This window comes from Sipha flava, unplaced genomic scaffold (genome assembly GCF_003268045.1).
Source record: "Sipha flava isolate LNK unplaced genomic scaffold, YSA_version1 171_pilon_pilon, whole genome shotgun sequence".
NCBI lineage: Eukaryota > Metazoa > Arthropoda > Insecta > Hemiptera > Aphididae > Sipha > Sipha flava.
The window spans coordinates 956943-984181 of record NW_020271925.1 but is presented as its reverse complement, the minus strand read 5'-3'; the positions used below and the strand labels follow the sequence as shown (position 1 = coordinate 984181).

At 33.9% G+C, this 27239-nt stretch overlaps 1 protein-coding gene across 1 annotated transcript; it reads right to left on the bottom strand.

The window, feature by feature from the left end:
- Positions 1–1137: 1137 nt before the first annotated feature.
- On the bottom strand, positions 1138–6952 carry LOC112680002 (cathepsin B-like cysteine proteinase 3). Its single transcript, XM_025549970.1, has 6 exons — positions 6700–6952; positions 6151–6333; positions 5734–5934; positions 3451–3604; positions 2578–2697; positions 1138–2407 (listed from the first exon to the last, which is right to left on the bottom strand). Exons 1-6 carry the CDS (start codon positions 6787–6789, stop codon positions 2190–2192), a joined length of 966 nt encoding a protein of 321 aa, XP_025405755.1. The 5' UTR covers positions 6790–6952; the 3' UTR covers positions 1138–2189.
- Positions 6953–27239: the final 20287 nt, after the last annotated feature.

Below are 27239 nucleotides of genomic sequence, written 5' to 3'. Positions count from 1 at the left end.
TTGGTTCGGAAAAAATCGAAAATTGTAGACGAAAAAAAAAAAGGTAATAAACAAGCTTACGAATTATTTCAAAGAGAAGTGGGGTCGTACGTTTGCACATATTTTTTTGTAAACGCATTGTACACGCGATTGCGTCGGATCCAATATTAATATTCTTCTTCTATTTAATGTTTCGTGCAACACGTACACACGTTCCCGTCTGTAGAACGGTTATCCGTACGAATCTGTTTTAATAGTGTCTGGAATAAATATATATACATTTTTTCCTATCCGAATCATCACTCGTGTTACGCGTTAGTTTTCTTCTATTATTTCAAAATAATTTCCTCTTGTCCCCGGACCGTTTTCTTTTTATTTTAAAACATATTATTTCAGTTTCTCGAAACAAAGTTTGACTCTTTTTTTGTTTTTTTTTTCCGCGCCCTATTTTTTGTGAATTATGGATCATATATTTTAGTGTATGACAACTGTCGCGTAACCCTCTTTTCCATTTCGTTTCGAAACGAACAGTGGGGGACAATATAACCGGCCTTATGCTACTACTACTGTTCGATTTCTCGTTTCGTAAGTTTGGCATTTCCAATTTAAAATTTCATATCGTTTTCCATTTGGCTATACTGAACCACCTTGTCAGAAATACTTTGTATTCATTGAAGGATCACTTTTATATTTTTATGCGAAAAACTATATAATGCACATACGCGCGCGCGGCGAATAGCAATCACATATATGAAAAAGTACCACATGAGGGAATTTCCAAAACATAAACACGAACCGTTCAAAGAACCTAGAAATTAAAATATGTTTACGCGGTTTGATTTACGATGTAAGTATGCGTTTTCGATTAAATTCATTTTTACATTGTACAGGGAGGGAAATAGAGAAAAGAAAAGTTTGCGCCCACATAATATTATGTACCTACCATGTACGTATTATATGGAAGTGCAATGCGCGGCGTACGAATATCGAATAACCTTGTTTTGTTTTGAGCATTACGATGACGATGATATTATGATACCTACGTATTATAGTATACCAACGCGTTTGAAAAAAGAAAAAAAAATGGTGCGAAAGCATTAATAAAACGTATATATTTCATCTGTATTTACAATAATAATAATAATAATAATATGTTCACATACGTATACTACAAGATATTTCTATAATTACAACAGTCGTTTTTACAATAAATTCGTTATTTAATATTATGGTACAGTGGTCGATAGCAAGGGCAAATCACCCGAGGAGTGGTTGGGAGCGGATTGTTTATGAAAGAAAAAGAAAAAAAACATTCGAAACCGAGAAATTTTCAAAAAATGTAGACGTTCCGATGTCGCAGTCACTCCCGAAAATTATTACTGGGAGAGGGGGTAAGATTTTCTTAGGAATATTTTACCCCTAGTACATTTATCCTAGGTTATCGTTATCCCTCGGTAAGAATATCCGAGAAAAATCATATCCCCTTCGCGGTACAATATTCCTAATAATTCTTACCGAGGGGTACAACTTTCCTAGGATAATTTTACTCCCTGAAAAAGTATAATTATCCGAGGATAATTATATCAGGGATAACAATAACCTAGGGTAATTGTACCAAGGGTAAAATATGCCTAGGAAAATCTTACCCCTCCCCCCTCGGTAATATTTTCCGGGGTTATGATTTGCCTGTTACACCGGCCGTGGTTGGGACGAATTGAACACACAACGAATCGATAACAATACCCCAAACTTATTGTGGTCTAAACCGCACACTATTTTTATTGTTAACTTTTTAATTGGTGGAAATCATATGAAGGTTTTGAAAAATGTAGGTAGATTTTAGCCAATCAAACTTTAAAAATGTTACAAACTTTACATTTTTAAATTTTTTTATATTTTAGAATACTCGTATATGCATTTTTTTTGTTTGAATTAATTATAAATTATTAAGTATACCTAACATAGGTTAGTATAACCTTTTCGGGGTCGAAATCAAAAGTGTGTGATTTTCGGATACAACAATTTTAAAAATTGTGTGTTTTTAACCTATTAAATGAGTGCGGTTTTAGGAATAAACGTTCCATATAACGGTACCGTCCTGACAACGTGTTCGATTTGCTCGAAATTACCCTCCTTTTCGTCCCGTACCCCAGTCTTGGTCCCCTCCCGATTCGCACATCGCACGCAGGACTCGATGCACGGGCTCCGGATCACCGAGAAACGTCCTGCACGGTGCCGGCCATCACCAGCAGCTCGATGGAGCACAGGTTGTACCCTCTGAGGATTTTGAAAAATCCGCATTCGCCCCAGCTGTTGTTCCACGAGTTCATCGCCAGCCAGTACTCGCCGTCCACTTCGTCGACGCCCCATCCGATCAGCTTCACGTACTGGTAGCCCACCATTCTGCCCGCGGTAGACTTGTAAACACCTGTTCGGAGGACAAAAACAAATAAACGGTTATGTTCAGCAAATTTATTGTCGATCCGGTTGGTCCCCGCACCACAGAAGCGCGGGGATTTACAAAAGTTTTTTTTTTTGTGAATTTTACTCCTAATCATTTTGTTCAAGTGAAATATAATATTAACTAGGCATGCCTACCTCTTTTGTAACTCAAAAAGTTTTCGTACACGTACATGAACGCCGTGACTGGACCGTAAGTGGCAATCTCCTGTTGGATTTGTTTGACGTTCGTCCACGATGTCATGTAAACGGAGGAAGCTGTACAAGAGAAAGAAAAAAAACCGTCACGAAAACTTCAACAGAACACTATTAACTATTCCGTCGTCTTTCGTTTGTGACTTTTTCAACATTTCACTTTACGCCTACTTACAAGTCGCGACGAACCCCTCGAAAAACGTTATCTCTACACTTGATTTTTTCATTTTACCGCGGTTTAAAGTTTCAGCCACCAACGTCACTTTGAAATTCAATTCCTATGTTACTGTACAATTTTATGAACTTTTTACCGGGAAAAATATACGAAAATTATCTCAACGTAAAAAAAAAATTTATATAAAATTATTACGTCAAGCGTCTCGTTTTCGATGGAATGTGAGAATAACTTTCTTTGTTTTCCCAAACCGAATTTCTATTATATTGCAATAAACTATTAATGTGTTTATTTTTTTTTCACGTGATATTTTAAGTCAAATGCTCAAATCTTATTATGTTGACTATGGCGCAAGATGGAACTCCACACCGCTGGATGGGTTACACGCGTGGTTTGAACGGTCTCTTTCAATACGATCTACGTGTCACGACGACAGCAATAATGATGATGATGATAAAAACCATAATAATATGAGCATATTTTAATAATATTATTAAATTACGGTTGTAAAGTTCGAAGGTGTGTATCCATACACTATATTTATCGCTAATCATTTGGAGGTAATCGCGCAAAGTCATACGTCGTTCAACTATATTACGACAATATTATAATGTTATAATGAAGAGAAGGAAAAAAATTACTCTTATGCAAATCTTCATTGTAATCGATCCCGTAGTTTTCGTTCGAACATTTCTCATCGCAAGTCGTCTGTACCATTAGAATTTCACTCGAACAGTTTTTTCCGCCGGTAACGCCGAAATGATCACAAGTACTCCTTTGATACGGTTGGCAGCCCTGCGGGGATAATATAAGCGTTTATAATAAGGGCTAGGATTTGTATGCAACAGCATGTTTTTATTGCCATGTCCAAATGGAGTTTTAGTGAGTAATGTACACAACTTATACTATTCTAATGAAAATGGTACTATTTTTATTTCCCGTGTTTTAGCATACACTGAGCTTTATGGATATTTTTACATATTTAATATGATTGTATTTCTTGTATTTGAGCCCGCAAAAATTAAACTGATTAAAGTATATGAATTGGTTATTTCGACAAACATAAATTTTATTATTATAAATACAATCCTATGATACAATATGCGATAAAAGATTGAATAGTTTGGCGGTGAAAGATAAAAACAAATAATAAAAGTATGTATGTATGAAATCCAAGATAAGATATCATTTGTCGAGTGTTAGTGTATTAAAAATAATCCTAAAGGATTAAAAACTCTACAATGAATAAATAATGTATTAAATGGTAAATCAAACGAAGACAATAAAAGTTGTAATTTAACATCAGGACGAATTCCTTTATTTAAATATAATTACATAGTGTGACGTTGAAAGGAGCTTCATCCAATATAAATAAATACTACGATCCAATCGGTAATCATTTATATTCGACAATTTAAAAAGATATGTGGTCGTAGCATATGTTACACACGTATTTCCACTATTGAATGTGAATTATACATTTTATTTCTAAAATAATAACTAATAAATATGTATGCGAAAAATAAATAAACAGTTTTAATTTTTAATCTTAACCGTATTATAATAAAACAATCAGCTAATCACTGATACATTTTAATAAAAAAATATTTTTTTTGTAACTATATTTTTGTGTGTACCTTGTAAAAATTAAAATGCATATTTTTGCATGTATTGGTAAATAAAATACATATTTTACAATTTTTTTGCATACAAACCTAGCCGTGGTTATAATATCATATTGTACCAGATCTATTAAGACAGGCAGTGCTTTATTTCTCATTACTTATACTTTACTACGGCTTTATAGCTGACCCGGTATTACATTGATTTCATAATAAAATATTGCACACCGTCATGGCCATGTATAATTGTTCACCTTTATAAAATATAAAAAATTGAAGATCTGTATACTCAATCTAGAGTTTGTCGTAGATAAATGCGAGAAAAAAATTATAGATCGATCGATTTCGTTTACACGTGTAACGTATAGATTTATTGTCAACGCATATGACCATTTTTATTCTTTAATACATGGCATCCGTTTTTTGACTAAAAAAAAAAAAAATTCGGACCAGACGAAAACACCTATCACCAACACAATAACTGTAATTATATAACTTATAGCATAAGGTTTTTTACTCCCCTCTATACATGTGACCAAGGTATTCCGACGACGCCCGAGAACCGGGTTCGGGAGTGGGATTGCGAAGCAATCGAACGGTTGCAACAGCATTAGAAAACGTTTATACTACGGTTATTATTTACTCGTTTACGGATATCTGGAGGGGGGCTTGAATGGCTTAGCTCCCCCTGATAACCACTCAAAGTCCTCATAAGTCCTCTCAAAAATGTTCGCCAAATTTTAAGAAACACTTTTATCAAATATACATCGTACATTTAAAATATATGTATATATTATATACTTATACAATAGCGATTAATACCGAATTTATAAAAATCACTACATAACAAATATTACTCACTTTGCCAGTTGCAACGAGAGAGTGAAATTTTTCAACTATGCGTAGAATCAAGACATGAGTGAGAACTTTTATGCTCCAAGATCGATTTACTAATCTATTCATTCTTTACATTAAAAAACACCTAACTAAAAATTTAGAAGTGAAGATATTTTAAATGAATTCTCAAAATCCTCCAGAATGCGGATTTTAAAATAAAATATCCATCACTGTTATTACCTAATCATTGATATATTAATTGTCTTTTGTGCATTGTATAATTTTATAATATCAATAAAAAATTGATTTTTTTGGATACAATAACATTTGAATATAATGTTTATAATTGATAAATAATTGAACCCTAAAGGGGGAGTGGGAGTAAAGTCCCCACCGTTTAGATTTATGTAAATAATTTAATCCCTCCCCCATACATTTTCAATGTATATCCGCTTATGTGTTTACCTCGTTGGAACCGTAGTGGCCGCCGGTCACTATCCCTTTGGTCATGGTGTGCTCCCAGGCCTTGAAAGCTGAACCGCCGCCGCAACCCGTGGACCGCTCGGCGCCGCACGACATCAGGTTCTGAGCGGACAAGTGTTTGGTGAACTTTCCGTCCGTTTTTATGCACAGTCTGTCCGTGAAACTCGAAGCCACCGCCACGGCCTGAAACGTGCGGTATCATTATTATACGTTAATATACGTCGGTAAATGTTACACGTCTAGTAGTGATATCGAGTTGAACCGCGAAAACGTCCATCGCGGTTTTAAAATAAACGCAAAACGTCACGCTCCGCAATAATCCGGATGTTTTCACCGGATCACTTTTCGACGACTCGATAGAATTTTTTCTACGGGTCCGAAAAGATACGATGTTCGTACCCAACTGGAGGCGCAGTTCCCTTGGTCCTTGATGTCACCGATGACGTCCGAGCATTTGACAAAGTGCTGACGCGCGTCGAATTCGGCCGGCAAATCGGTCACGTAATTCGAGTCCGCGGTTTTCCTGGCGTCCGGCAACCCGTCGTAATCGGTTCGCTGAACCGGTGTCCGAGCGCTGGACTTCTAAAAACAAAAACAAGCGGATTTGGAAAAAAAATCGAAGAGTGGTACGTGCAGATTGTAACCCGATCGCGCTGCACTTTGTTTCGATTTTTGTCTTGATGTGATGATACTTGTAAGTGTAAATAAAATATTTACCGACAACTTCAAGACTTTTCATGTGTCAATATTTCAGTCGGTGTAATTCTGGGAAAATTTTTTATATGTCAAACACTCGTTCAACACTAAGATAGCATAATATTTTGTTAAATCGTGCTCAATCGCAACACTTTGATCTGTTCGATAAAAAATCGTTTTCCAAAAAAAAAAAAAATCCCTCAACGCTTTTAACCACTCATCACTTCGTGTTGTTATTGTCATAATACGTACCTCGGATGATAGTTTGGCAAAAGCAGCGTTCGTTGTCACGGTCCAGGCGAAAGAACAAACTAAGATCCCGATGTGCACGAAAGAACGCATGTTTAGCTGTTTTAGTAATAATGTACAATATATTTCAAGCGTACTATTCTTTTATCGGTCTCCAAGATTTGTGGCTATATGTGTAGTCGTATCGATGAGTATGTTCGATTACTTACTGTGAGAACGTTTATAAGCCATTGGTTGTCCAATTCATATCGATTTGATTTATATAAAGAAATAAATATGTACGTAAACATACAATACGTATGTACGTACGACTTTTGAAGCACCATGTGTGATATCTTTGATGATTGTGTGATTTGTGTTTTATCGGAAACAATTTAAACACGAAAACAACACTTATGTTCGATGCCAAGACGGAAATCGAATATATCGATGTACTTAGCAATATAATGACGCGATCGCATTAAGTCACTTGAAAAAAAAAAATGCACTAAAACTTCGAATTATAAGATAAGTGCGACGGACGACTTACACTGATTAATAGTATTGATAATTTTGCATGTTTTCAACTATAGGAATATTAAGGTGTGCTCTTGGTGCACGAACAATAGTGTTTTATATGAAACACGAGTGTAATTACCGTTCTTGTCTATCGGAAAGCAAACAAAAACGATTCCACCGAGCACAAGTGTAATTAAACAAAGTTTTGTTTGTGGAGAATATAAGTTTTTTAAGTACGTAAACGGTAAATCAAGTGTTTGTCTGTCGCTGCATTAATTTGATAGAGTAATTGACTTTTCGCAGGCACGAACCTATTGCGATTATCGACTGATACAAACCCAATTGCAAAAGCAATTAAATATTAATAATACTGCATCGTTTTGGACGTTAAAACTAGGTTAATTTTTCTGTTTAATTGACCTAATTATTTTTGTTTTAAGTGAATATCTATTACGTACGTAGCAATTACACTCATTCAGGAATTCTGAAGATTTGAGATAATACAATGTGTGCTTTACTGATTTGTATAATATTTTGTCGTATAAGAAACTAAAAGTCGATTATTAAGGTCAAGATTTGCTGTAGGTACCTGCGCTAAACGTATTATCATCACGCTGTATGTACACTATGCACTGCGGTACGAAGTGTTTTACGGCGTGGTTATTATACAAATATCAGAACTATAATCGAGTGAATAAGTCACAATATAACGTATCGTCATTATACAATGCGCTATTGTTTGAGATATGATATTTTTAAAGAAAAAATTTGAAAAAGAAACATGTTCAGTATCCGTTCTCGTTTGTCAAGGAGAATACGCCTAAAAATATCCCACGGTGAAATGCCGTCTCTTCCACATAAAACTACTTATCAAACCCTCCGTCGAATGATGTCGCCATAAAACTAATTCAGTTTGTGTGTAAGACGTGATGCATCGTGAGTGAATTATAATTAAGTGCTTTGTGTTATTTAATAGCTAATAATGTTATTTTATTGCTCCGAGTTCCTCGCATAACTTCTGGTCTAACTGTGGTGCACTTTAGTCAAACAACGATTATCGAGCGAAAATTACTCCAGTCGAAGGAAATGGAAAATATAATAAGTGATTCCGTAAGCACATCCGTTAAATAAATACTCGCGTGCGTGTAGACACCTGTAAAATTTTGTATGCTATGAATGCAAGTGCAATAATTGTGTATTTCGACCGGAAGAAACTTTTCGACATTCCTTTCATCAGCGTTAAAGTTTTGATAACCAATAAATAATAACGCGACCGTATTGTAATGCGTTTCAAGTGTGTAAAATAAATTTCGATTATAAATAATAGTCTTTTGAAATTTCAAAATCATGCCAATGGCCAATATACCCTCATAAATATTATATCGTGTATAATCGTGCAGTCAAAACGGGCGTAAAGGTATGATAAAAAGCCGGAGGGCAATTATTTGGAAACAAACAACAAGTTTGTCAACGTTGTAAAATAAATATTTTTAAACGAATACCTATGAAAATGTACAACTTAATTTATCCTGAAACGGTTTTTTTCATCTTGTACGAGAAGGTACGTGTTTATTAATAACTCATGAATGAATGGTTCATTTGTATGATGTTCATCCGGTACACGCAGAGGTGGATTTAGGTTTTTTTATGGTTATGGGCACAACAAATTTTGCCACCCCTATTACAAGAAAACAGATTACGATTTATCCCTCTAAAATATTCTAAATATAATAATTCTAACCATAATAGTAACTAAATCTACTTGAATTATCGGGCAATTATATTTTCTTGGTAACTAGCTGTTTGGCCTACCAGATCTCATAAAAATTATCAATGGATATCCATATAGTTTTAATGAAACCCTACAAACATAATTTTTCTGAACCATCATAAATAAAACCAAAATTAAATCATAATTTGAGAAATGGTAAGACGATAAAACTTTTTTTTTTTTAATTAATAGCCGTGTAAAATGGATATTGTAATAATAAATATTTTTACATAATGATTCAATAGTTAGATTTTAAAAAGTTACTATTACCAAAATATGTATATAGTCTTTAAGGTTATCATTATCAATAATTGTTTTCTAAACAATGTAGGTACGGTGACCATTGAATTGGCTCTCAAAATTAGGGTAGATATCTAATCGCGAAATGAATTGGCTCTCAATATCATTTTCAACAATTGGAACTCATAATAAAAAGTTCAAAAAGTACGCGACTTTAATTTAAATAACTTCAACTATACATTAAAATAATTTAAAATACAAATAATCCATCAAAATTTTTAGTAAAAATAAAAATAAAAATGCATACATAAAAAATATTCACTAACCTGCACTGTTTTAATATTATTTAGTATAGGTTGTATTAATATGTTGTGACCATTTAATGCATTATCGGATTAAATATAAAATAATTTCAAGACCAATCGACACTATGTCACTAAAAATATTACAGTCACGTACTTTTTCAACTTATATATTTAATGTATAGTTGAATTTTTTTTTTTTCGAACAATTTTGATAACCGATAGATTTATAAAATAAATGTGTAGGGAGCCAACTCAATGCATAAATCTTGGGAGCCAATTAAATACGTAAAAATAACGATTACCTGAGTTAGGGAGCCAATTCAATAGCTCTGGTAGGTACATGGGATTTGTGAATTATTTTTACGTATAATGGAATAAAACACAATGAATAAAAAAATAAGTTTATTCCAAGTACAACATTTATAAGGAATAAAAAAAATTGAATCATTCTTTGTAAATATTTAAATAAATCATTTTTTAAATTTTTTATACGAATAAAATAATTTAAAAAAACCTTTCAATATTAGCCATTCCAGGCAGCTGTATACTCTGCCTATTAGAAAATCCACCTCTACGTACAAGTATTAAATGTAGTTTATAATTTCATCTATAATATCATATTACAATTTAAATTCACCTAAATGTATTTATCATTATAACAAATCTTGTGAAGTATGATCTTAAAAATTGCCTTTGGCTTGTAATTACCATATTATTATATTTTTTCTTTTTTATTTTTTTTATTTTTTATTATTATTATTTTTTTTTTTTTTTTTTATTTAAATTTAAATAAAAATACAATAATAAACAATTAAAATATAAGTAAATACATTAAAACAAAAATTAAGTATAAAAAATACAGAGTTTAAAATAGAATAAATCGATACAAAATTAGTGCATTGAATTATTATAGTATCATTTTAAACAATTTATCACTTCGTGAGAAATATGAAAAAAAAAATCAAAATTTTCAAGTTCATTACCTAATGATAACAATCGATGTGAAAAGACAGTAATTACGTTTGATTATAGGAACATGGATTGTATAAGTGGTTCTTAATGAGAATTATTGGAATTTTAAAGAAATTAAGGATAATATTTCAGGACAATCAATATTAGAATTCGTCAATTCATATAACCAGCTTAAATTATTTAATTGTCTTCTAAATTTTAGCGTTTCAATGTTAAAATCTGTTAGAGATTTTAGCGTTTGATCAACTTTATTTGTTTTATAAGCTAACATACGCATGAAACGATTTTAAATTCGTTCTAATTTTTTTATTAGATAATCTTGGTGTGGGTTACAAATTATTGATCAATATTATAGAGTTGAACGAACAAGGGAAATATATAAGACACGTAAACACATGGGGTCATTGGACTTCCAATAATTTCGGTTTAAAAATCCAAATACACATACAGCGTTATTAGAAATTAAATGTATACGTTCTGTAAATGAAAAATCACTGAATAATGTAATGCCTAAATCTTTTATTCAATATTTAATATTCAGTTTTCTATCGTTTAATTGATATTGTAAATTTAAGTTTTGCTTATTTCTTGTAAACGTTATCTGGAAGCATTTATCCGTGTTCAGATTAAGATCATTGTTTATACACTATAAATTGAGTTTATTAAGATCATATTGTAATTTATTGGAGTCTTATGAAGTTAATATAGGCATATACATTTTTAAGTCATCAGCAAATAATGAAAATTTACAATAACGAAATATATGATTAATATCGTTCATAAACAGCATAAATAATAAAGGCGATAAATGACCACACTCTGGTACCCCAGAAGTTACGTTTATAATTGATGAAAATTATTTTCTTATTTTAACTTGTTGGGTTCGATTGAATGAATAAGATTTAAACCAAGAAAGGATTGGATCTTTAACTCCCAAAACTTTTAGTTTATTGATTAAAATATTTATATTAACAGTGTAAAATACCTTCTTAATATCAGTGTAGACTGTGAATCGACTTGAATGCCATTACATATTGTACGTACTAGATCAGAGTAATAAACCAATAAACATTTGTTAACGTAGATTTCGATTTACGGAAACCATGTTGATTATTTATTATAAGATTATATCGTATAATATAATTATATGATTATATCATCACTTGAAATTATTTTAAGTCTTAAAGTATTAAGTAACACGTACGCACCATGATTACACTTCGAAGGATTATCTGAAATCCTCAAATTAATAATGCCATTTATTATATAGTTAAGGTTCTGTATGTGTGAACTCACAGACTAGTATGATAAAATATGTAAATGTATTTTAATGTACAATTCTTAGATCCACATAGAATTATATTGTGCCAATCGGTTTTTGGACACTGGAAAGTAACCTTTCAAGCATGATGAAAACTATCGGCACATTTACATAATATCTATTCGGAACACAAGTATAGTACATATACGTGTATTTATCACGATTGCTATTTCACTGTCAATAATTATAATCATATATTATAATGGTAGATAGTAACAGTTGTTGTGTTGTGTTTTTTTTTTTATTTTTTTTTTAATACTTCAATACTGTACGCGGTGAAAGACATTAACTAGGTATAAATAGTAATTAGATTTTACGAGTACGTTTCGTTTTTGACGGAATTAATGATTCCAATAAGCCCAGTTGATGTTGATTGATTCAACGGGGAACTTCATTAAAAACTATGCGGATACCTGCAGAGCTGACAATGACTGGTCGCCTTTAAAAAGAAAATAATAGTAATAATAAATTAAAAAAAATAAGATATTAATAATAAAATAAAATAAAACAAAAATAGTAGCGCGCACAAGAAAGAAATTACAAAAAGGAATACAATTAATTAATAAAACGATAGTAATAATAATAATAATAATCAGAAAATATTGTGTTCGTGTTGATTAAAAAATGGGCTACGCATTCGATTGTTCTCCATCGTGGATGACGACATTCATCGGCGGGACATCTTTTTATTAGCTTTTATTAAAATAGTAATATTAAGATGGATGAAAAAAAAATAAAAACGATTTCCGTTCGAAAGCCATCTGCCCGTGTTCCTGGCGCACCGTTTTTAATTGTTTCAAAAAAACCATTAGTTTTATACCCGTGGTACATGCGTGTATATAGAAGAGTAGCGTTGTACTCGGACCCCCATCCGTTCGACACATTTTCTACCGGATCATTTTTTCCCTTTTTTTTTCTTCTTCTTCTCATATAACGTCTTTCATGTTTAAAAAAAAAAAAAAAAAAACAAATAAATATACATATTTTTCCTTGCAGAAGTATATCGTTCGATATCATCATGGTAATATCTATGCGCTAACCGAAGATGCGAATAAACCACGTGATTTCCCGATGGAAATCTATCAGAAGACGTTTTCGCTTTTGATGTTTTCAAATTGTATTCTAGTACAGAGGTTCCCAAACTATGAGTCACAACCTATAAGTGGGACGTAATAATATTTTTAGTGAGTCGCGTTATATTTTTCATGTGTTTCTATTACTTTTGGTTGATGTTTAATTATTTAGTTAGTTTTATTATAAACTGTTATCTGCGTTTGTGACAATTACAAATTTACTGCGACCAATAGACATAATAATATTTCTTTATATATCTATGCTCGAATGTGTCAACACGAAGCAATCAGATTAATGATTATTGAAAATATGACAATATATTTAAAACAAATTAGTATCCTTATGACGTTTAAATAAATTGATTATTTTCAGTAACACACAGTATATTGAATACAATACAAGCACGCAGTTTGAATTTTACTATTTTTCAAAAAATGTTGTACAATTACAATGGATAAATGGTTAAATAAAAAGTCAATGACTCAAAGTTCTATGAAAACTGAAAAAACAGAGATTATCTCTGTGTCAACGGTTAAAAAAAGAAAATTAATTGATGATGAACTTACAACAAGTTCTTTCCAATCAAAATAAAAAAATGGATATCAATGCAGTTATGAAAAATAGGAAACAATTACATCCTTCACATTAAAATTATATATTTACTAATTAAATTACATAATATGAACTTTTTTTTATAAAAATATAATAATTTTCTTTGATTTAAAATGATGAAAACAGCAAAAAAAAAATAAGTCATTGATATTATTGTGAGTCGTCAAAAATGAAATAATTTCCAAAATGGGTCCTACTATAAGAATTTTGAGAACCTCTGTTCTAGTACATTTTAACAGAATCAGGCACGTATAATTTATATTAGGGGAGAGTCAAAAATTGTCGATCCTTGGATCATTTTCCATAATTTGTTTCCAATGAAAAACTCGTGAAGCCTGCAGAGGTCACTATTTGTCAATGTAAAATTGTGTTCAATAATTACATATCAATAGGTAATAATCATAATCATAATAAATCGTAATACCGAATAGTTACCACAATAGATTTAATTAACATGCATAGGCTATAAACATGGCGTGTTCTTTAAACTTGGTGAAAAAAAAATTGTATATGAATTTAGGGGAGAGGCAGCTCCTGGGCCATAGTTAGTTTGAAGGGGGCCCGGACCACGCAGGCCCTTCCCTGACTACGTGCCCGAATAGAAAGTGCCACTTGGTTTGTTAATCATACACTTATGTTCAGATCTGTGATGTTAAACGTTGACCGACAGGGTTAATTAGTTTTTGAATATGTTTAATTTTTATAAAATTTCGGTGCACGTAAGTCGCGCGGTACAAGCCGATATGAGCATTTCATCGTACCGTAATCGAAAATTCAATTATTGGTCTCAAAACTAAAACAAAATTAAGTATACGTGAAAGGGTAATCGTACGGCCGAAATCATAACACCGGATGACAAACAAACGGTTTACAAATGTCGACGACAATAACTTCCGTCCGGTAAACGCGATGCGTTTACGGCCTACGTTCTCGCCGACGACGTAAGCCGCATAATTTCATCGCGCGCGACGTTCATCTTCTCGAGGATATGTTCCGTACGTCTACTACGTATCGCAAAGGATTAAGTGATATGAGAATGCGTTACGCGACGACTCGACGCGCGTCGGTCGTATCAATGTAAATATTTTAATTTCGACCGAGTCGACACGTCGTGCGTGAACGGTACTGTAATATAAAACATCAGTGCTCTAGTGGCCAACGTTATAAATCAACTGAAAGTATTATTTACGTTTATCGTATTAATGTTAACGCGCGTGTGCCATAAGTGTACCGTGTGTAGACTTTACCGCGTTCGAGTGCGCGCACAACACGACCATATGCTCTCCGAACACAATTATTACACATCATCTATGTAGATCGGGGGTCGCCAACCAGTCGATCGCGTAAAATAATCGGATTAATCGGTTAATTGGAACTTTAGATTATTATTATCATTGAAAAATCAAACAAATCTCTTGCTAAAGACCTAAACTTTCCTGGACGTCGACCACCGGGGACTTTAATGTCAAATGTAGCTCACTTGTTTGAAATGTTTGGCGACCCCTGAAGTAGATGAGTAACGCAGTCGACTGGTGCTCGTGTTGTTCGTCGAAAACTACGATAATTATACGCTACGCACATCGATTGTATTTGGAAATTATTGCCTTTTAAATGAATGAATACGTTTTCCTTTATTTTCTCGTAAAATTATACATTTCACACACCTGCGGCACGTCGTCCCTTACAAACAAATCACATGTTCTATTCCTACGAATGCTTGTTAACTTGTAGAACTACTAACCTCTTATTGAACAAAAAAAATATATATATAATATTTTTTATGATTTGAAACATCGCAACGACTGTAATAAAAAAAAAAAAAAACAGTTATAGATTATTGTTATACAAACGCTATATCTGTTTGTAGAGAATTTCATATTTTAACCCGATCATATTTCAATTAAAGCGAATACGATTTTCTATAATATTTACATTTTATAACGATATCATGAGTAGGAAAAAAACTCAAGAGATTGAACGCAGGTTCTATTATATTTAATTTATGTTGTTGTGATAATGACTTATATACATATGTGAATGTATATATTTCTATAGTTCAGACCAGTTTTCAGCGGTCATTTATCATGTTTGTCATGTTATTATATTATATTTGATCGTGGAATAAAGTTTACAGAAACCTGCATGTGTCATCGTATGCAATACGAATTTAAATTACTTCCTCGATTTGAAAAGAATTCTGATTTTTTTTTTTCGTTAACCATTTTAATTTTACACACACACACACACACATGTATAAAACATATTATCGCATGAAAAATTATCCAAACAGACGCGCATTAGAATGGAAATAGACCAACTGCACCTTTGTGTTATAAACTAAACGTTATATAAAACATTTATGTTGATCTATTCCATAGTTTAATTTATTAAATTTCAAAAACCTAACACATTTATATAATATGTACATATATGTATTATTATTGTTTACTTATTTATTCGTTAAGTATTTAAATAGTGATTATATTCAGCCGAGTGAAATATTTAACTTTAACCGTTAGAACAACTATACTACTCTCGGTAGGTATTTTGGGATATCATAGACGTCATAGAGTCGATCGAATTTTAACCTAAAATAATCATCAAGCGCTGTTCGATGTTCAAAACGTTGTGTTCATCTTTGTGAAAATACATACTAAATACAGGTTATCTAAATAGAATCGGAAGCAACTATAAATATTATGTACATGGAAAAGCGAAAAAACGGTCAATGTTTGTTGTCCCATTTGATTTCGTAGACAATTTTATTCTTAATCTAATAATCACCAAAGCATAAAACATGATTATATAGAGAAAATAAATTATTTACACTACCAGTAATAGCGTACAAATAATTCAGACGTAAATGTCTAGTAATACGTTGTGTTTGCAAATTGTTTAACCATTAAGAAATAAAACAAGTATCTGCGTGACATTGAAAAACTCCTCGCCGCGGAAGTAGCGGCACTTGCTGGTGAAGTGGCTAATATTATTAGTATATTTTTTTGATCCAGGAAACGAGTGTTCGATTACAACGCATAATCGGTTACGATACGTTTTCAAGAATGGTCTTACAATTAATTTATAACATTTAAATTTACGTAAAAATAAGATCAGAAGTCCAAGAAAAGATGCGGTCTCCTTCTCTAGCCATAAATAATATTGATTTATCTTGTACATGTACACCGCCATAATTATTCGTTGTGTGTCCTGATAAATATCAAAATACAACTTAAGTTTTAGTAACTCTAACGACTTAATGTAAACATAATTGAATTAATTGCTTACAAGCCACACTCACACTTGTCGCGGTACGTTTTAGAGTTGAACAAACATGATCGAATTCTGTAGGCATTATTTTTTCTATGGTTCTTAAGGTTATTTAAGTGTATCCCAGCAAAATCGTAAACTTTTAAAAATAAAGACCACCCTAATGTACAAAATTGTGCGTACTTAGACTTTTGGACGGACCTGTAGAATTGATTTCATCGTTATTCGGTATTTGACTAGACGCTTGTACATTAAAAATATAAATGCACGTGTGTATGCGTATCAATTATTATGAAACTGTGGCAAACACGACCGTGGTGAATTTCAATCGACTGGCAAAGAAATCGCAAGAAGAATAAAAGACAAAAGAAAGCGCGAATTCGATAAGCGCGTTTTATGTTGTTAAAATGAATAAAACACTTTTACTTGACACGTAAATTAAACCAACCTGCTCGTTGTAGTCCACGCGAAATGCGAATATACACGTAATTGCGTAATTGCATTGACGAGCTGAACCACTTATCGCACAAAAAGTCTATACGACCGCGATTGTCGGCGTGTTGTGCACGAAAAAATACAGACCCGAACCAACGAAAACCATCGTGGTTGATACCTATGTCAATACGTATGACCTCACAGCGCACCGGAACTCTACAGGGTTATTCAAAACCATTCGTCCGATTTCAAATGCTAACGTATTTTGATTTTTGAGGCTTATGTTATACATTAAATAAAAGGAAAAAATGCATAGAGTTTGATTCGTTGTACCAATAAATGGTCTGTGCGGGCTCATATGCTCACACGAATAACATCTAGTCCGCGGTAAAATTCTACATTCCATACTGCGGCGTAACTTTTGTGATTGACTGCACCGCTGTTGTAATTCGATTTTTCAATTCATCTAGGGCCAATGTCAACCATGATATGTACACGACGTCTTTAAAATATCCACAAAAGAAACGTTCACATGGTGTGGGATCCGGTCACCTAGGAAGCTAGCTGCAAAGTGTCAAATCGTTATACCAATCCAACGATTAGGAAGTGTTCCGTTTAGAAGGCCGACGTGTTTGTACCAATCAAACCCGAACAAAATCTGCCATCTACCATTCACCTAATTTATTTTGACATAATTGCGGAATGGTAAAACACGATTGCGTACGTTCGTTATATCGGCGATGCCTTTTTAAGCTGCACGATCCCGTACGATCTTACCTGATTTTTACCTACACGATTGCGTACGAAGTTTTAAAAATTGATGCCAATTTTTATACCGGTTACATTACATGTCTATACGAGAGAAATTAAAAAAGTTAATAAATACTTTGTGTTTTATTGCTTTTATTACCTATGTTTATCGTTAATGATATCAAATATTTAAAATATAACGAAATTTCGTTACTTCCGTTTATTATACGGTATTTTCCGAGTTTCGGTAAAAGTAGTAGTTTATAGATATCAAGAAATCCATGTTTAAGCATTTTCAAATAATTTATTAACAATAATTTCATTCAAATAAAAACTGTCGATTTTATTTATTTATATTTATAAATTTTCTTTTATTTAATTATCCTCGTTTTATTTATTTTTTTTTATGAATCATTTTAAAGTTGTTGGTACACATTCATTATTCATTAGATATTATACGGTGAAATTAGTAGATTTGACAACGTTGCGTACGATTTCAAAGGCAATCGTGTTTATTTGATTTTCTTACCCACCTTTTTGTCACCCATCTACAAACATACGCAATCGTGTTGCCAAAAAGGACAAACGTACGCAATCGTGTTCTACCCATGCGGAAATCGACTTATCGAATTAAGCGATAATTTCAGAACAACGATACAATGACGTTCTAAAACTTGCGAGTACGATCTGCTGATCGGGGATGTATGGATCTATAAGGTAATGATAAAATGTATGATCAACGCATAGCCGTTTCGAATCGGTACGACGTCGTAGGTCAACACCCCGGGCGATCCGAACATCCGTTTCCCGATCGGGATCCGAAAACGAGTCGAAGATGTGCGCCAAAAATCGAACCACGAATCGATTTGGCTTTTACCCCGGAAAACGAACGAACCGACATGTGTACGTTTCACACGATCCAGGTCACAAGCGCTCGCACAGTGAACTGTTGCTATCGGGTCGGGTGTCCGCACGATCGCTCTTGAGCGTTTGAACGCACCTAAACGCGCGACACGGCGTAAGTGCAACGGTGCGCTGCAGTACCAGGGTAATAATTATAAAACGCGGCTCCGGTAACGAGTGACCGTGGGAATGTATTAAAAACGCTACCAATAATTAATTACCGTGATGATTTATATTTTTTAATAACAGTGCGCGCGTCGCCAGAAAAAAAAAGAAAAGTGTACTCGTCTTATTGTGTTATAATTTTTGTACGCGCGCGTTCGGCCTGTACGCATTACGGTCCATTGGTCACAATCGATTATACCCCCGCCCCCGCCGTTCATTCCGCCCTTTCTCGCGCCCGTCCGTCCGCACGGTCGCAGCACGCCGCGGGCGCATTTGCGTTCACAACGAGACGGGGAAACGGAAAATAAATACGAATTCGTGCAGTGGCGTAGCTAGGATTTTCTGAAGGGGGGTGTTAATTATAATTATTAAATATTATATGCAATACGTACAAAGTAAAACTTTTATTTTAATTAATTAATATGTATACATAATGTCTGCAATAGAGATGTAATGTATACTCGAATTCGGATAGATTTACCATAAATCATTCGAATATTTGACTATTCGAATATCAGTATTCGATGCCACAATACCTTATTACCTTATTTATTATTATTATACCTAATAATTATTATTATTAAACGTTTTGTGTTGCACGAAAACGTAAACGAATAATTTTCGTCACGTATTGTCGTAACCGCGATAATGTTAACCTGTATATATGTAATTAGTATTGTGCATATTTCATATTGTATTATCGATTTACCTATATTCCTATAATAATGTAATATATGATACGGCTCAAGGGGGGTGTCATATCTACCAAACACCCCCCTTGTATACGCCACTGAATTCGTGTAATATTATTAACAATACGCGCACACGTACATTATATATTTTATGTTATGATAAAACACCTGTCCGCGTCCGATCACTACCACACCGTCGCGATGTACGTGTGATTCTGTACCGTGCCGGTTACCGACGAATGTTGTTACGAGTCGAAAAAATATCTTTCATCACTACGGTGCGGACGATATGTAGTATTTCTATTTCGTGGCCCGCAATATCAATAGCAATCGTAACGCGCAACTGCCTGATGTGTATTACATAATTGCACGTTTCGTTGTACCGTCCGGCGATCTGGTCGCATTTCAGGGCTGGTGAGCCGGGTACGAGACACGGCTCGTGTTTTAGTTTTTTCCTCGCTGCAGCTTACGTTTAAATACAGACCGCAGTCGAGCCGTGACGTTGGCATTAACTCTGTGGCCTAAACATTTTCCTTCTTCTTTTCTTTCCGCAATGGAATCCAGAGACATTTGAGCGAACCAATTTCCGCGCATACGGTCAACATTCGATTACCGTCCACTTCGGTACAAGGCCAAGGGAACAAATATTAATGGGGGGGGGAGTAAAGAGTTATAAATACACAAATTTGCCCTGATTTCTTTCAAAAAACATAATTCTACAACTCTAATATAACTTAATCTGTTATGACTGCCGACCATACAAATCGATTAGATTAGATGGGAGGTATTATTAATCATGAAGTAAATAAGTAAGAACCGCGAGTGCGTGCGAACAACGATTTACGACTAAATTACCGAAGAATTTGTTTGTTTCATCGTTGGCCGACCGATAGTACGCGAAGGCGAAAAGATTCGGTATCGCGTCCAAACATAACAATTTGGGTCTATTTTTATCTCCTAACTCGCGTTCGCCCCGCATTGTGGACGCGCCCGAGGTTCTGCAACGATCGATCTCGTGATAATACATTTCGCACTAGGATTCCGCGGTTGAGTTGATAATATTTGATTCTGAATACAGGTAACTCGCCGGAATGGTTTTAAACTCGCTACTCGAATTTTAATTTTAGATACTTGTGTTACATAACGTTTGAAACGTTACGTTCGTCAGATTAAAGCCAAGGCGTGAGGTATGTGTATTGATCAATAGCGCCTGGTATTCTTATTCTTCAATGCGATACGAAGGTCAGTTCGTTTAACGAGGCTTGGCTTCCAGCATACCAATTCATCTAATCCATAAATTTTCTGTTGAAAATATGTAAACAGTTCAAGTGCGTGTCGCAACGACGTTATTAAATACACGTGGAAATGCGTTTGATGGAAAACGTTCGATTTTTTACCGTCCAGCAAAACTGTAAAACGCAATGATGGGTTTTTTTGATTTTGATTTTTTTTTTTCTACTCGCATAACACTATGTAATTTTTTTACTACGGCCCGTACCGACTTAGCTTTACGCGTGGAAAATACGCACGAACAAAATGTAGTCCGTATCAGAATCGAATAAATAAAAAACTAGGGCGAAGCTGTTTTAAAAATGTTCGTGGAACTGTTGACTGAATTATAATTGGTAAAAACCAGGCTCTTAGGTGACATTTCGAGTGATCAAAACTTTTTTTGAAAACCGAAAAAATTAAATAAAAATGTTAAAGGCTGTGTACAAGATCGTTGTACACGCACCGTTTCCCAAACAACGGTTTGGTTGGCACAGCCGTAGTAGTCAACTGATTTTGACTTTATCAACATACTTACGCGAATCTTCCATAATTTTCACTACGAATCTGATCTGGATTTACCATGATTAACAAAAAAAAAAAAAAAAAATCATGCGGAAATCGCGTAAAATAACCAAACCCCGCTGCAACTTAAACTTGCTGCGGACCAGACGAACGTAATAATAATAATGATGATAATACGCTCAATTTTCTCGTTAAACATTCAGAATGACACGTAATGAAATATTAATGATACGTCCCGATTTACGTCTATTTATTTTCGGATCCGTTACCTCCGTACCAGTCCTGTACGTAAAACATTATTGTACGCAGTTTTATGTACAAACAAACCACACGTTTATCGACGTACAGGTGTATACGACGTACGAAACGAATAACGGAAAAAATGTAATATTATACTGTGTTTGTTTGCGCGGACCGTTTCGAAAAAACCATATTTGTTGTTATTATTATTATGTTTTTTTCGGTCCGAAACTGTTTTTTTTTTTTTTTAACGACGTATTTACACACAGTACGGCATATATTTACACTTATTTTATTATACGTTGTATTCCGTCGCAGTTTTAGATACTATTTTCTTTCGCCCGCGGTCAATCCGCTATGTACACGTGCGTATTACTATTACGTACACACACACGCGCACGCGTTCTTCACCGGTGCATATGATATGCGCATAACGTGTAAACGATGATTAGCTCACGGATATGGTATTACGGTGTTTATTTCAACAAAGTAAATTGTTTCGTCACATTTTGTTCTTAACATCAGAACGCTGAGGATTTAATACTTTTCCAAGTTAAATGTGCCCACATAGCTGTATTACATACCGTCGGTGTCGGGTCGCACGCCCTATCGCTTTTCCGGGCGCGAATTTCCGCTAGCCTGTCATCGTGTTACATGATAACATTTTTAAGTAAATAAGCCGTATGAATAAAATGCATTTTATTTTTCCGGATTCGTCCGATCAACGTTTTTCCACTTTACTTGTCGATCTTATGTTTGATATTATTTTACTTAACAAACAAAATAATTATTTAAATGAAAAATTCCAATTCTTCGATGTAGTTGTAGACCTACTATTTTTTTAATATGTCTTTGAATTGTTACGGACATCTGAACTGTTGTACTGATGGCACGCAACAGAGTATGATAATGAATCACATTGAAATTGTTACATCATTTTTTTATTTTCAATCACGTGCCTGGTATTTATCTTATAATTGTGTATGATGTTAAATCAAAGGGATGGTCTTGCAAAAAATTGAAACCAATATAAGTAGGTAGTAAAAGGTTGTACATCTGTAAGGCAATTACATTAAAACTTCTGTTAACGGTCAGCTCTATAGGACGGTCATTTTTTTTGATCCCATCGAGTTTTATGAGAAAAATACATTAACGCCTCTATTTAACAGGAACTCTAATTAACGGTTAAAATTTAAAAATATATCAAATGAAAGATGAAAACACGGAAAAACGTTAAATTATTTTTAAATTATTGTTAACTGTTCATCTTAACGAGCATTTATGATGCCGATAATGCGATGAACAACTGTCTGTGACTATATTTTATCATGTTTCATTAATGTTCAATGTAAAAAACGTTTCGAAGTGCATGTAATTTCAATAGTATTCAAATGAAAACATATAGCTTTAATGGAAACAATAAAATTGTTAAGTGTTTACTAAAAAGAAAATTTTTATTCAAATGTTAATTTAATTAATTCAATTAATTAAGGTGACATAGGTGATTATAATATGTTAAAAACCACAGTGATTTATTTTGAAAACAATTGATCAAATAATAATAATAATAATAATATATAATAAAATAATAATTTACTTATAACAAACTCAATTTTGTTAATTTTAACATTTATAAAAGCTTGTATGAGATTTTAAACTGTAACTACGTTATATCGTAAATCATAAACACATTTTTCAATATTCATATCGATATTCGTTATTTATATGGTATTTCATTTTTGAAATTCATATACATTCTATATAACGGTTACCTCTAAATAGCGGTTATTGTTTACTATCCCTTCGGTAACCGTTGTATGGAAGTTCTACTGTAATAAAATCGTGATGCGGGGGCGTAGTCCCTGCTAGTCCGTTCGTTACTTTTATCCCCCAGTCATTTCTCAAAAATGTACACCAAATTTGCGATGGACACGCATTACGATGGTGTTGTAAAGTACCGTTCCCGTCGTTGCGTTCAAGTCTCTTTGGACAGTAGTGATACGTTTTTCGCGAAACGGCATACGCGCGAAGAAACGGTACACGAGAGAGAAGTGAAAAAAAAAACTTGAAATATTCGTGAGCACGCTGCTCAGAGTACGTATTATGTTTCGTGTTACAGAAAGGTACAAATGATTTTATGTAATACATTATGTAGACGTTCTTCTATTGTGCGACGAAGCGGTTTTTGATCGATAGCTGTCCCGCGCGTGCGATACCATTGTTTTATCGCGGCGAGATAAAATACCAATAATAGTGCATCCCGGAGGCGATTCGTTTGTTCTTCTTCTCATTTTTAACGTAGTTTTACGCACTCGATATGTTGTGCAGATATACCTTTTGTGTGCATGAACTGCGTAGTGAATGGTGCTCAAGCAAAAGGGAACGAAGTACAATAACACGACGTTTCGAGAAAATTAAAAACAAAACACCGATCACGATGTTTGAAAGTAAAAATTATCAATCGATACTTTTGATACATGTCCTTCGACGACGGCTTCTTCAAACCAATAATAAATCTGGTAAGTGATTTGTGCATCTTATTCGTTTGGACTCAGTTCCTCGATGAATCTATTCACTATACATATATATATATATATTCACTATATATCTATTCACTCGACCAATTACTTTTGAGCAGTATTCGATTTCGTTTCATCCCTTTTATTTGATCATTTGAACAACATTTTTCTGGCCTGCACCACATTTCTTAAATATTTCACTGTTAATCGTTGATCATTGAATCATACGATTTGAATAAGCCATGATGATAAAATGTGATAAATATTAAAAGTAATTTGTTTTGTTACTTTTATTTATTTGTTTTTTTTTAACGTCAACAGACGTGAATTTTAATAATCTAAAAGGATTAGCGATAAAACACGTAAAAAATAAAAAGTCGTTAAAATTGACTTGTTACTTTTTACCAGGACACCGTCCAATTATTATTAAGCATTGCGTTTATCCACGTCGACAACGATCGAATGGCGTATGGCGTTTTTCGGTTTTTCCACGAAATCCAATAGTAATAATTTACGTTCCGCCGTGTACGTACGTGTGAGCTGCACGTCATAAAGAAGAATACAAAAACAACAATAATAATGATAATAATATGTAATTTTTATTATTTTCTCGAGAAGCACGCATCGAATATTAAGAGGATGCCGCACCCGCACGTGTTGTCTCCGTCTGACAAATGTGCAACAAAGCAAAATAGCGTTCAGTAGTTCAAACATAATTGACGCTAACTTCAATTCTAGAATAAATTAACCCACAATCAAACCTTATGGGAAGAACGGTGTTACCAGTGTATTTCCCGTTTGTTTTACTTAAAATTTTAATGATGTAAAATAAAAATGTACAGTTGTTATAAAAATGTATACATACATACATACATATGAAAAACTTACATTATAAAAATATGATATAAAATATAATTATAAAAAACATGGTACTAAAAACAATGATTAAATTGTACATTTTTAAATTATATTCAAAATTAAATAGTGCCTAGTAACCAACGGCTTTAGTAAAATAAAACATTTTATAATTAGTCGCGTTTATTTTAGATCTAGTTACATATGATAAAATTTAAATTTTAAAAATGATTTGCCTTAAGAAATTGCCGTCCTAAGCACTAGCTTAGAGCGTTTACCGGGAAACACGGCATGGTACACCCGTTTTTCGTGTACCACGTGGGATTTGTAGTACGATTACCATAGGCCGTTTCGTCAATGCTCCGGCGGTTTTAGGTCAGGTCGGGTCAGTCGTTGCATCGCGCAAACAGCCCGCAACCATTGTCGAGTAGAAAATGACCGTTGCAAAACGATCGCGAAACAATGCCGTATAATTATAATTCAGGTAAAACGCGAAAAATTCACTTTGTCTCGCAAAACAATCAATTTCCGATCGACGCAAACGCGCGCGCCCAAGACCTCCCGACCGTTTCTCCACCGAAGACCGACGACTACACATTGTTGTACCACATAGTACGTGGGTTGGTGTCCGTAGGTTTAGCAACGCGATTTATTAAACATTTTTGTTGTACGAGTTATTATGCTGCTCACAAATTATTCCGATAACGTCGAATCGGTAATACGTGTATGCTCCCTTTTGACCGCCATGAAAAATATTTTTATAACTATCAATATTATGTTATTATCAAATCTATGTACCTTACTGGCGTTATGACGCGTGTGCGTTTCGATTTGTCACGATATGTGATGATTTTTATTTGTATAATATGCTTATTAACAATCGTGTTTTCGCAAAAATATCAAATGTTCAGATGTAATCACGTTTTTGAATTCGAAAAACGATTAAACGAATATTGATAAACACTAGCCAAAAAACAAAAAATACACTCAGACGTACGATGAATGCCAAGACTTAAGTTGGTTCCTATTGTTTTCCTAAGTTGGTTTATTTTTTAGACAAATGTTTGCTATTGTAAAGCTGAAACCAAAGTTCAATCGAAAATTTAACGCACTCGTTACTTGAATAAGAAATGACTTTTCGATTTTATCATCAGCTGATGCGGTAGGTATGAAGGAAAAAAAATTTGTAATTGTAATTTGTAATTTGTATTTCGGCCTAACCTATATACAGTATATTATATTTATATTTTGACGAATTAAATTTACAATTTTTTTTTTTTTTCGATGACGATAGTACGGAAATTAAGGTCGTGAACCCAGTTTCAATAGTGTATATAATACGCGGATTATTCTCTCCGGCCCCCTCCGTCCAATAATTACTTGTTACGATTGAACCTGTTGGACGTCAGTTTCACTGAAACGTCGATCGTCGTCGTGTTTCCGTCGAAACAATTATCGGTTTTATATTTTGTAGCCTTAAATTCATAACAATAAACATAGAAAACGCTGTAACTACATTTTCACAATAAGAACAAAAATACTTCTATACACTTTTTAATAGAAATCATTTACAAGAAACGGTTTTTTTTTTATTTATTTTTTTGAGGGGAGACGCAGTCTGAAAATCTCCCCCGACGAGCCGCCCCTGGTACCACCACGGTTTCCAGTAAAAAAAAAAAAAAAAAAAAAACTGTAACAACTACGAAACGGGAGGGTGGGAGAATTATTGACAGCGCTTGACCCGGAGTGCGGGGCCGGGGTCGCGTACATGGTAACAGCAACACGATGACGACGTATTTGCCCGTGTCGTACACCGACCGGATCGGTAGCCGCTGCGGAGCGTACACCGTTTGGCGGCGGTCAATCTATGGGCGTTTACCCGCACAAGCCATTGGGACGGTCCGCGGTGGGGGAGGCGTGGCCGCACGCGGTTTTTTTATTTTCCCCCTTCTTTTCGTCGGTATTTTTGGCGAGTCACCGCGAAGACGACGACGTGTATGCCTGCCGTCACGCGGACAAAACGATTAATTAATCGATCGTGATTTTGTTTTAGAATTCCCGAGGAATGTAATTAGAAAAAAAAAACGATTTAACGGAAATCGGATCGCGCCGGACGGGTTAGAACACATG